This window comes from Pseudophryne corroboree, chromosome 2, assembly GCF_028390025.1.
Source record: "Pseudophryne corroboree isolate aPseCor3 chromosome 2, aPseCor3.hap2, whole genome shotgun sequence".
NCBI classification, from domain to species: domain Eukaryota; kingdom Metazoa; phylum Chordata; class Amphibia; order Anura; family Myobatrachidae; genus Pseudophryne; species Pseudophryne corroboree.
The window spans coordinates 560346482-560359448 of NC_086445.1; the positions used below are offsets into that span (position 1 = coordinate 560346482).

The 12967-nt window shown below is 48.7% G+C and overlaps 1 protein-coding gene across 2 annotated transcripts in view; it reads left to right on the top strand.

Moving 5' to 3' along the window:
• The first annotated feature begins 308 nt into the window (after positions 1–308).
• The window catches only part of MEAF6 (MYST/Esa1 associated factor 6), a 148461-nt gene continuing 135802 nt past the window's right edge, over positions 309–12967 (top strand). Inside the window, exon 1 of one of the 2 annotated variants that reach the window (XM_063954355.1) lies at positions 309–585. In XM_063954355.1, the coding sequence (XP_063810425.1) occupies positions 496–585 (90 nt within the window). In that variant the 5' untranslated portion in view covers positions 309–495. The remainder of the gene's footprint in view (positions 586–12967) is intronic. The other variant, XM_063954357.1, reaches the window with a different exon arrangement.

The following is a 12967-nucleotide window of genomic DNA, read 5'->3' on the forward strand; positions in this document are numbered from 1 at the left end:
CATATTTTACATATGTATTACAGTTGCAAGGAGGGTCCTCCTACATCTGTTTACATCTTGCTTTTTTTTTATTTTTGCCTTCCCCCTAATCGCTACAGAAGATGTTGGAGCTACTGTGTATACTTAGCAGATAATAGTAGCAGCAGCCTCTCTCCTCCCCACCCCCGGCCGGTACGTTACCCTAGCAGCAGCAGTACAGGGCAGACCCACACACCGCTGCTGCTAATACGCTCATGTGTAGAGGAGACCTACTGTAGGAAACCCCTGAACGCACATACACAAGGGCAGCACGTACCCTTCCCCCAGCACAGTCATGTCTGTGTGATACTACAGACTCGAGGTAGACACCTGTGGCATGCGAGCCAACACGACCAGTACTAAACACTACGATCGGAGCAAGCGAAGCGAGCGAGAAGTGGGCTCGGCTTATATATTTCTCCCTCTCTTTCTCTCTCCCCCCTCCTCCTCTCCGCTCCTCCCTCATCACACTCCATCATGGCGATGCATAACAAGGCCGCAGCGCCTCAGATCCCAGATACGCGCCGGGAGCTGGCGGAACTAGTGAAACGGAAACAGGAGCTCGCGGTAAAACGATTCTTCATTTCTTTCTACAATAGCAGAAAGGCGCCGCTTATGTGACACGCATTGTACCCCTGTGCCTTGCTTTGTGTCCCCCGTCCTGTAGCTCCCCCATACGCAAACAGGGCAACCCTAGTGGCCAGCCTACTAATTCCATTGATGGAGTAGCGTAGCTGATGTACGTGAATTGCACCATTATTACGTAATTGGCGTAAGGAAGCAACGTATGTGCGGTGCTACGCAGTTGGCGCTACGCCACCTTCTGTAAGTAGAGAAAATGGTTACGTTTTTTTTGTAGCACGTCACGTTACTGTGTGTGATTCTGTGTTTGCTCTGACATCTTGGTTCCGTTAGTGTAAGCGGCGTGCCCGTCGTGGCGGGAAGGGGGAATACAGAGATGCGGAGCAGCAGCGTGTGTGTGGCGGGCACAGCGAGCTCTAGGGAAGGATGGTGCCTGTGCTGTGTATGCTGCCTGATAATTGGCCACAGGGTTCCCTGCAGCCTGCTGTTACACACTATGCTAATATTTATTTTACTGATGGGTTTGTGTAAACGTACTAATAACATACACGCCTGTCTGATTTATGTCAATTATTCTATTAAAATGTAAGAAGACAGCTGTTGAAAACCTTTGCTGACATCCTCCCTAATGTGGTACCTGTTGTGTATTGCTTACGTTATGTCACATTATATTTTCATCATTTATGTTTGATCTCTGCTTTTTGTAATCTAATTCTTGTTTCTCAACTAGTGAATCAGTAACCCCTCGTTTATAGACGCATTCCCTCTCCTTATAGTGATTATATTAATACTTAGTTGGCATCTCTTGAAATGGAAGGACAGCTCTGACCTTTACCAACCACCTGTCATATAAGGGGTTTGATTCCTGTGTTAGGGATGGACATCAGAAGCCGATGGTTAGCGTTAGAGCCGTACCTAGACCTCTTGGTGCCCAATGCCAGATAGAAAATTGTGCCCCCTCCCCCCATATGTAAAATAGGGTTAGTGTGCACATAAGGGTGTGTGGTTCATGGGGAAGGGGCGTGGCCACAGAATAGTACAAAAATAGGATTTTAATACCTACCAGTAAATCCTTTTCTCTTAGTACGTAGAGGATGCTTCAAGAACCATGGGGTATAGACGTGATCCACAGGAGACATGGGCACTTTAAGACTTTAAAAGGGGTGTGAACTGGCTCCTCCCTCTATGCCCCTCCTTCAGACTCCAGTTATAGGGACTGTGCCCAGGGAGACGGATATTTCGAGGAAAAAATTTATTGATAAAGCACAGTGAGCATTTTACCAGCTCACACCTCCAGTATGTCGCAGAACGTGGTATTCAATAGAACACCAGCCGATGGCATGAAGAATATGCAGCAATACGCTGACATAAAACGTAACATAACCTGTGTGTGTAAACACAACCAACAACAGCATAACGCATGCTATGGCCTGAATATCGTCAGCAACAGTCTGACTTAAACACAACACACCATGTGTGCAAACATACCCAATGACTGCAGATACAGTACGCACTGGGACGGGCGCCCAGCATCCTCTACGGACTAAGAGAAAAGGATTTACCGGTAGGTATTAAAATCCTATTTTCTCTAACGTCCTAAGTGGATGCTGGGGACTCCGTAAGGACCATGGGGAATAGCGGCTCCGCAGGAGACTGGGCACATCTAAAGAAAGCTTTAGGACTATCTGGTGTGCACTGGCTCCTCCCCCTATGACCCTCCTCCAAGCCTCAGTTAGATCTCTGTGCCCGAACGAGAAGGGTGCACACTAGGGGCTCTCCTGAGCTTCTTAGTGAAAGTTTTAGTTTAGGTTTTTTATTTTCAGTGAGACCTGCTGGCAACAGGCTCACTGCATCGAGGGACTAAGGGGAGAAGAAGCGAACTCACCTGCGTGCAGAGTGGATTGGGCTTCTTAGGCTACTGGACATTAGCTCCAGAGGGACGATCACAGGCCCAGCTTGGATGGGTCCCAGAGCCGCGCCGCCGGCCCCCTTACAGAGCCAGAAGGCAGAAGAGGTCCGGAAAATCGGCGGCAGAAGACGTCCTGTCTTCAACAAGGTAGCGCACAGCACTGCAGCTGTGCGCCATTGCTCTCAGCACACTTCACACTCCGGTCACTGAGGGTGCAGGGCGCTGGGGGGGGCGCCCTGAGACGCAATAATAAACACCTTGGATGGCAAAAAATGCATCACATATAGCTCCTGGGCTATATGGATGCATTTAACCCCTGCCAAAATACATAAAAAAATGGGAGATAAGGCCGCCGATAAGGGGGCGGAGCCTATCTCCTCAGCACACTGGCGCCATTTTCCCTCACAGCTCCATTGGAGGGAAGCTCCCTGGCTCTCCCCTGCAGTCACTACACTACAGAAAGGGTTAAAAAAGAGAGGGGGGCACAAATTAGGCGCAGTATTAACTATACAGCAGCTATAAGGGGGAAAACACTTATAAGGTTATCCCTGTATATATATAGCGCTCTGGTGTGTGCTGGCAAACTCTCCCTCTGTCTCCCCAAAGGGCTAGTGGGGTCCTGTCCTCTATCAGAGCATTCCCTGTGTGTGTGCTGTATGTTGGTACTTTTGTGTCGACATGTATGAGGAGAAAAATGATGTGGAGACGGAGCAGATTGCCTGTAATAGTGATGTCACCCCCTAGGGGGTCGACACCTGAGTGGATAAACTGTTGGAAGAAATTACGTGACAGTGTCAGCTCTGTATAAAAGACAGTGGTTGACATGAGACAGCCGGCTACTCAGCTTGTGCCTGTCCAGACGTCTCATAGGCCGTCAGGGGCTCTAAAGCGCCCGTTACCACAGATGGCAGATATAGACGCCGACACGGATACTGACTCCAGTGTCGACGGTGAAGAGACATGTGACTTCCAGTAGGGCCACACGTTACATGATTGAGGCAATGAAAAATGTTTTACACATTTCTGATAATACGAGTACCACCAAAAAGGGGTATTATGTTCGGTGAGGAAAAACTACCTGTAGTTTTCCTGAATCTGAGAAATTAAATGAGGTGTGTGTGATGATGCGTGGGTTTCCCCCGATAACAACTGATAATTTCTAAAATGTTATTGTCATTATATCCTTTCCCGCCAGAGGTTAGGGTACGTTGGGAAACACCCCCTAGGGTGGATAAAGCGCTCACACGCTTGTAAGGGCTCTATCCTCTCCTGAGATGGCCGCCCTTAAGGATCCTGCTGATAGAAAGCAGGAGGGTATCCTAAAATGTATTTACACACATACTGGTGTTATACTGCGACCAGCAATCGCCTCAGCCTGGATGTGCAGTGCTGGGTTGGCGTGGTCGGATTCCCTGACTGAAAATATTGATACCCTAGATAGGGACAGTATATTTTTGCCTATAGAGCATTTGAAAGATGCATTTCTATATATGCGTGATGCACAGCGGAATATTTGCCGACTGGCATCAAGTCTAAGTGCGTTGTCCATTTCTACCAGTAGAGGGTTATGGACACGTCAGTGGTCAGGTGATGCGTATTCCAAACGGCATTTGGAAGTATTGCCTTATTAAGGGGAGGAGTTATTTGGGGTCGGTCTTTCAGACCTGGTGGCCACGGCAACAGCTGGGAAATCCACGTTTGTACCCCAGGTCGCCTCTCAACATGAGAAGACGTCATATTATCAGGCGCAGTCTTTTCGTGGATAAGCGGGCAAAAGGGTTCCTCATTTCTGCCCCGAGACGGAGGGAGAGGAAAAAGGCTGCAGAAATCAGCCAGTTCCCAGGAACAGAAACCCTCTCCCGCCTCTGCCAAGCCCTCAGTATACGCTGGGGCTTTACAAGCAGAATCAGGCACGGTGGGGGGCCCGTCTCAATGAATTTCAGCGCGCAGTGGGCTCACTCGCAAGTAGACCCCTGGATCCTTCAGGTGATATCTCAGGGGTACAAATTAGAATTCGAGACGTCTCCCCCTCGCCGTTTCCTAAAGTCGGCTTTACCGATGTCTCCTTCTGACAGGGAGACAGTTTTGGAAGCCATTCACAAGCTGTATTCCCAGCAGGTGATAATCAAAATACCCCTCCTGCAACAGGGAACGGGGTATTATTCCACACTGTTGTGGTACCGAAGCCGGACGGCTCGGTGAGACCGATTCTAAATCTAAAATCTTTGAACACTTACATACAGAGGTTCAAATTCAAGATTGAGTCACTCAGAGCAGTGATTGCGAACCTGGAAGAAGGGGACTACATGATGTCTCGGGACATCAAGGATGCTTACCTTCATGTCAAGATTTACCCTTCTCACCAAGGGTACCTCAGGTTTATGGTACAGAACTGTCACTATCAGTTCAGACGCTGCAGTATGGATGGTCCACGGCACCCCGGGTCTTTACCAAGGTAATGGCCGAAATTATGATATTCCTTCAAAGGAAGGGAATTTTAGTTATCCCTTACTTGGATAATTCCCTGATAAGGGTAAGATCCAGGGAACAGTTGGAGGTCGGTGTAGCACTATCTCAGGTAGTGTTGCTGCAGCACGGTTGGATTCTCAATATTCCAAAATCGCAGCTGGTTCCGACGACTTGTTTTCTGTTCCTAGGGATGATCCTGGACACAGTCCAGAAAAAGGTGGTTCTCCCGGAGGAGAAAGCCAGGGAGTTATCCGAGCTAGTCAGGAACCTCCTAAAACCGAGCCAAGTCTCAGTGCATCAATGCACAAGGGTTCTGGGTAAAATGGTGGCTTCCTACGAAGCAATCCCATTCGGCAGATTCCACGCAAGAACTTTCCAGTGGGACCTGCTGGACAAATGGTCCGGGTCGCATTTTCAGATGCATCAGCGGATAACCCTGTCACCAAGGACAAGGGGTCCCTCCTGTGGTGGTTGCAGAGTGCTCATCTTCTAGAGGGCCGCAGATTCGGCATTCAGGACTGGGTCCTGGTAACCACGGATGCCAGCCTGCGAGGCTGGGGAGCAGTCACACAGGGAAGGAATATCCAGGACTTATGGTCAAGCCTGGAGACATCACTTCACATAAATATCCTGAAGCTAAGGGACATTTACAATGCTCTAAGCTTAGCAAGACCTCTGCTTCAAGGTCAGCCGGTGTTGATCCAGTCGGACAACATCACGGCAGTCACCCACGTAAACAGACAGGGTGGCACATGAAGCAGGAGGGCAATGGCAGAAGCTGCAAGGATTCTTCGCTGGGCGGAAAATCATGTGATAGCACTGTCAGCAGTATTCATTCCGGGAGTGGACAACTGGGAAGCAGACTTCCTCAGCACGACCTCCACCCGGGAGAGTGGGGACTTCACCCAGAAGTCTTCCACATGATTATAAACCGTTGGGAAAAACTCGACAGGTATTGCGCCAGGTCCAGGGACCCTCAGGCAATAGCTGTAGACGCTCTGGTAACACCGTGGGTGTACCAGTCAGGGTATGTGTTCCCTCCTCTGCCTCTCATACCCAAGGTACTGAGATTGATAAGATGGAGAGGAGTAAGCACTATATTCGTGGCTCCGGATTGGCCAAGAAGGACTTGGTAACCGGAACTTCAATAGATGCTCACGGAGGATCCGTGGCCCCTACCTCTAAGAAGGGACCTGCTCCAGCAAGGACCCTGTCTGTTCCAAGACTTGCCGCGGCTGCGTTTGACGGCATGGCGGTTGAAAGCCGGATCCTGAAGGAAAAAAGGCATTCCGGATGAAGTCATCCCTATCCTGATCAAAGCCAGGAAGGATGTAACCGCAAAAACATCATCACCGCAATTGGCGAAAATATGTTGCGTGGTGCGAGACCAGTAAGGCCCGACGGTGGAAATTCAACTGGGTCGATTCCTACATTTCCTGCAAACAGGAGTGTCTATGGGCCTGAAATTGGGGTCCATTAAGGTTCAAATTTCGGCCCTGTCAATTTTCTTCCAAAAAGAACTAGCTTCAGTCCCTGAAGTTCAGACGTTTGTAAAAGGGGTACTGCATATACAGCCTCCTTTTGTGCCTCCAGTGGCACTTTGGGATCTCAATGTAGTTTTGGGTTCCAAAAATCACATTGGTTTGAACCACTTAAATCTGTGGAGTTAAAATATCTCACATGGAAAGTGGTCATGCTGTTGGCCCTGGCCTGGGCCAGGCGCGTGTCAGAATTGGCGGCTTTATCCTGAAATAGCCCTTATCTGATGTTCCATTCGGACAGGGCGGAATTGAGGACTCGTCCTCAGTTTCTCCCTAAGGTGGTTTCAGCGTTTCACCTGAACCAACCTATTTGTGGTGCCTGCGGCTACTAGGGACTTGGAGGACTCCAAGTTGCTAGACGTTGTCAGGGCCCTGAAAATATGTTTCCAGGAGGGCTGGAGTCAGGAAATCTGACTCGCTGTTTATCCTGTATGCACCCAACAAGATGGGTGCTCCTGCTTCTAAGCAGACTATTGCTCGTTGGATTTGTAGTACAATTCAGCTTGCACATTCTGTGGCAGGCCTGCCACAGCCAAAAATCTGTAAATGCCCACTCCACAAGGAAGGTGGGCTCATCTTGGGCGGCTGCCCGAGGGGTCTCGGCTTTACAACTTTGCCGAGCAGCTACTTGGTCAGGAGCAAATACGTTGCTAAAATTCTACAAAATTGATATCCTTGCTGAGGAGGACCTGGAGTTCTCTCATTTGGTGCTGCAGAGTCATCCGCACTCTCCCGCCCGTTTGGGAGCTTTGGTATAATCCCCATGGTCCTTACGGAGTCCCCAGCATCCACTTAGGACGTTAGAGAAAATAAGAATTTACTTACCGATAATTCTATTTCTCATAGTCCGTAGTGGATGCTGGGTGCCCATCCCAAGTGCGGATTGTCTGCAATACTTGTACATAGTTATTGTTACAAAAATCGGGTTATTATTGTTGTGAGCCATCTTTCAGAGGCTCCTCTGTTATCATGCTGTTAACTGGGTTCAGATCACAGGTTATACGGTGTGATTGGTGTGGCTGGTATGAGTCTTACCCGGGATTCAAAATCCTCCTTATTGTGTACGCTCGTCCGGGCACAGTATCCTAACTGAGGCTTGGAGGAGGGTCATAGGGGGAGGAGCCAGTGCACACCAGATAGTCCTAAAGCTTTCTTTAGATGTGCCCAGTCTCCTGCGGAGCCGCTATTCCCCATGGTCCTTACGGAGTCCCCAGCATCCACTACGGACTATGAGAAATAGAATTATCGGTAAGTAAATTCTTATTTTCTCATACGTCCTAGAGGATGCTGGGGATGCTTCAAGAACCATGGGGTTTATACCAAAGCTCTAGAACGGGCGGGAGAGTGCGGACGACTCTGCAGCACCGATTGACCAAACAAGAGGTACTCCTCAGCCAGGGTATCAAACTTGTAAAAATTCGCAAAGGTGTTCGAACCCGACCAAGTAGCAGCTCGACAAAGCTGTAATGCCGAGACCCCTCGGGCAGCCGCCCAGGATGAGCCCACCTTTCTGGTAGAATGGGCTTTTACCGATTTCGGTAACTGCAATCCTGCCGTAGAATGAGCCTGCTGAATCGTGTTACAGATCCAGCACGCAATAGTCTGCTTAGAAGCAGGAGCCCAATCTTGTTGGGAGCCCACAGGACAAACAGAGCCTCTGTTTTCCTAATCTGCGCCGTTCTGGCGACATAGATTTTCAAAGCTCTGACCACATCGATAGACTTCGATTCCGCCAAGGCATCAGTAGCCACTGGCACCACAATAGGCTTGTTTACGTTAAAATGATGAAACCACTTTTGGTAGAAATTGCTGACGAGTTCTCAACTCCACTCTATCAGCATGGAAGATTAAATAGGGGCTTTTGTGAGACAAAGCCGCCAACTCAGATACCCGCCTTGCGGATGCCAAGGCCAACAACATGACTACTTTCCAAGTAAGGAATCTTAACTCAACCTTACGTAAAGGTTCAAACCAATGAGATTGCAGGAATTGCAATACCACAAAAAGATCCCACGGTGCCACAGGGGGCACAAATGGAGGTTGGATGTGTAGCACGCCTTTCACGAAGGTCTGAACTTCTGGAAGGGAGGCCAATTCTTTCTGAAAGAAGATTGATAAGGCCGAAATTTGTACTTTAATAGAGCCTAACTTCAGGCCCGCATCCACACCTGCTTGCAAAAAATGGAGCAAACGCCTCAGCTGAAATTCCTCCGTAGGAGCCTTCTTGGATTCACACCAAGACACATATTTCCTCCAAATACGGTAGTATTGCTTTGCCGTTACTTCTTTCCTAGCCTGAAGAAGTGTGGGAATGACTTCACTGGGAATACCCTTTTCGGGCTAGGATATGGCGTTCAACCGCCATGCCGCCCAACGCAGCTGCGGTAAGTCTTGATACACGCACGGTCCTTGCTGTAACAGGTCCTCTCGTAGAGGAAGAGGTCAGGGATCTTTTATGAGTAATACTTGAAGATCTGAATACCAATCCCTCCTTGGCCAGTCCGGAACGAAGAGGATCGCCTGAACCTTTGTTCTTCTTATGATCCTTATCACCCTCGGAAAGAGTGGAAATGGAGGGAACACGCTTACCGACTGAAACACCCACGGTGTCGCCAGGGCGTCCACCGCTATTGCTGGAGGATCCCTTGACCTGTAACCATATCTCTGCAGTTTCTTGTTGAAGCGATACGCCATTAAATCTATTTGAGGAATTCCCCAAAGACTTGTCACTTTTGTGAAAACCTCTTGATGAAGACCCCACTCTCCTGGATGGAGATCGTGTCTGCTGAGGAAGTCTGCTTTCCAGTTGTTTACACCTGGAATGAAGAACGCTAACAGAGCGTTTACACGCCTTTCCGCCCAGTGGAAAACTTTTGTGGCTTTTGCCATTGTCACTTTGCTGTCCGTTCCGCCCTAGCGGTTTACTTACGCGACTGCTATTAAGTTGTCCGACTGAATTAAGACGGGCAGATCACGAAGAAGATGTTCGGTTTGCAGAAGGCCGTTGTAAATAGCCTTCAATTCCAGAATGTTTATTGCAAACAAGCTTCCCGGCTTGACAGTTTTCCCTGGGAATTCTTCCCCTTGAAAAACTGCTCCCCAGTCTCGGAGACTTGCATCCATGGACACCAGGATCCAATCCTGTATCCCGAACCATCGTCCCGCTAGGAGGTGAGAACTGCGCAGCCACCACAGGAGACATATTCTGGTCCTGGAGAATAGGATTCTTTTCCGGTGTAAGTGCAGGTGAGACCAGGACCACATGTCCAACTGGTCCCGCTAAGCCACTCTGGCATTTAACCTGCTCACCGAATGGCCTCGTAGGCCGCACCCATCTACTTCATCAATGAAATGTATTGATGGATTTGCGCTGTTGCAAAGCTGATCTGACTGGATCTTCAGAGCTCTTTCCACTGGAAGAAACAATCTCTCAACAGTTCTGTATCTAACCTTACTCCCACCTCCGACATCCACGTTGTGGGATCAACAGTGATTCTGGCAAGTTCAGGAACCAACCACTGTGTTGAAGAACTGACAGAGAGAAAACAATGATTTTCACCACTTGTTTCTTGACCTTGCCGTAGTCAGGAGAGCGTCCCAGTACAGAATAATAATGGCTTTTACTATTGAAGGAAAACCATCATACTGCCATCACTCCGGTGAAATGGCAATGACAATTCTGAATAGCAAACCCAGGTAAGCCTAATGCGGAAGATACCGTACTTAGACCCTCTTACTCCTTTTACAGATTGGAGATCCCTGTACTGAGAGACTCCATCTTGTAGTTCAACTTCTTAAGTAGAGACCTTTTTGGGGTTGCTCTGACCGAGCCGTCCGGGATCAAAAGCACGAAAAAGCTTGAAAAACAGCTTCTTCTTCCTTTTTTTTATTTTTATGACCGGGACTGCAGGACAATGTCCTGATCCTGACCCAACTTCTGTATGGTGTTGCACCATAGAATCGGTATGATCTATATGAAAAATAGTTGAAGGGAACCATCTGGAAACTCTATTATGTCCCCCTTGGGACTCTATTCTTAACTCACTCGTCCATGTCCATTCCAGGACTGACTGAAGAGTATTAGACGTTGTCCCACCGGTGTGGGCTCCCGCAAGATAGACCCAGCGACATGCGGTGGATGTGGTAGAAACAGAGGATGATTTCTGCTTCTGCAACATGAAAGGCTGCTGACCTTTTACCTTTTCACCTTCCTCTACCTGCAAAGAAGGGGAAAAAAAACATTCATCCGGTCGAAATGACTGCATCTTACAAAAAATGTCACCAACCGTCGTGAGGGAACATAGCTCAAGAAGGTAGACTTACCAATGTTATCTGTCGAGATCAACTTAACAAAGCCATCCCCAAACCAGGTTTCACCTTCATAGGGAAGATACCCCAGTACTTCTCGGAGTCGGCCTCAGCATTCCATTGGTGAATGCACAACGTCATCCTAGTCGAGACCGCCGTGGAAGTGGCCCGTGAATGTAGTCGCACGGCAGTATGCTGTAATGATATAGAGATGACTCAACTTCAGGAGTACCCTGCATACAACTACTCCCCCATGCGCATGTAATGCTAGTATAATCAACGTACATGCGGACACATAATCAGAGTATCAGATATATTCCTGCATATGATCCTTTGTGACAGAGCCCCGTGCAGAACAGGGGTGTCTCTGACTTTATTCTATCCATGAGAAGGAATAACTTTACCTCGGCATTCATCATAAATATACATAAATATACCTTCCAATGCACCTATACACACATCTCTCTCTATATCTATCTATCTATCTATCTATCTATCTATCTATCTATCTATCTATCTATCTATCTATCTATCTATCTATCTATCTATCTATTCTCTGATACATATATCCTTTTTGTCAGGAACAGCAGGGTCCCTAGTGACGTTAAAACGTTCCAATGTGTATGAACAGGTACTGAATGCCGATTTTGTGGATCTGATCAGGAAACATTATGGTCGACATAAAAAACATTATTCGAGTCGATCTCAGGGAGTAGTAACTGGGCAAAATAATGTTTTTGCGATCCCGAGGGGTCTGAGAGAAAGCAATTCTATTAATATGGCGCCCACCATAAATATTATCGCGTCTGTGATCGTGCCACAGACCAATGTAATCTCACTATACATACATATAGGTATAGTATTCTCTGATATCACATTATCATGTCAATATGCACCCAGTCAGATATTGTTGGTGCCAACAGGGTCACCCCCCACGTCTGTGACTCCCATATAGCTTTCTCTCAGGAAAAATATATTTCTACGGACATGTTGACATTGATTTACATGTACCAAGTACTATTAGGAGTCGACAGCGCCGACATAGTCATTCCCTTTGTGGCAGAGCACTCAGCCTCAGATATGCCGATACCCGTGTACCAAACACCGACCGACATTACACTGGCTATAAGTAGTGTTCACTCTAGGCTGTTTTAGCAGGGCGCCGTGCCCTGCCCGTTTTTTAACAGGCAAAACCTGCCCTGCCCCTTTTGCGGCGCCCTGCTAGAACTGCCGCCCGCTCCCTGCTCTCCCGGCGTGTATAGATGCCGTGCGCATGCGCGCGGCATCCATTCACGCATTGGGAGAGGGCTGGGGGAAGCCCAGCACCGACTGAGGTGCTGGGCACGCCCCCAACAGTGACGTCGCCGGCCACAGACGCTCTCTATAGTAGCGTCTGTGGGCCGCACCGCCCCCTAAAATGACGGAGGCGTGGCCACGCCCCCTAATTTGCGTGGCCGCGCCCCCATTTCGAGCGCCGCGCGCGCACACACATGTGCCCCCGGACTCCGGCGCCCTGCCCCATTTCACTCCTAGAGTGAACACTATATAAGGGATAGACCCCAGTACATTCCGTTATGGAAACACATAAGGAGTTTACCAGCTCATTTACATCGCGCTCATGATATAGTGCTTTTATTTTTATCTTATATTGCAATAAACAACTGTGCCCCCCCCCCCCCTCATTTTTCACACTGATCTATACAGCAGTGTTTTGGGAGGACCAGCTGCTCTGTGAGGAGAAAATGGCTCTGGTTAGAGCTGTGAGGGCTAAGCCACGCCCCCTTAATGGCATGCTTCAGCCCCGCTATTTTCTATATTTTTATTCTGGCGGGGGTCTGTATTTAGTGCCTAGGCACTTAATATCTCTCTTGCCAGTCTCTATCTGAGGTAAACAGGCTGCCCAGGGCGCCCCCCCTGCGCCCTGCACCCTTGTAGTGCCGCTTGTGTGTAGGAGCAATGGCGTGCAGCGCGGCCGCTGTGCAGTACCTCAGATAAAGTCTTCTGCCGTCACTGAAGTCTTTTGTTCTTCTTTTACTCACCTGGCTTCTTTCTTCTGGATTTGCAAGGGGGGTGATGGCGTGGCTCCGGGAACGAGCAGCTAGGCGTACCAAGTGATCAGACCCTCTGGAGCTAATGGTGT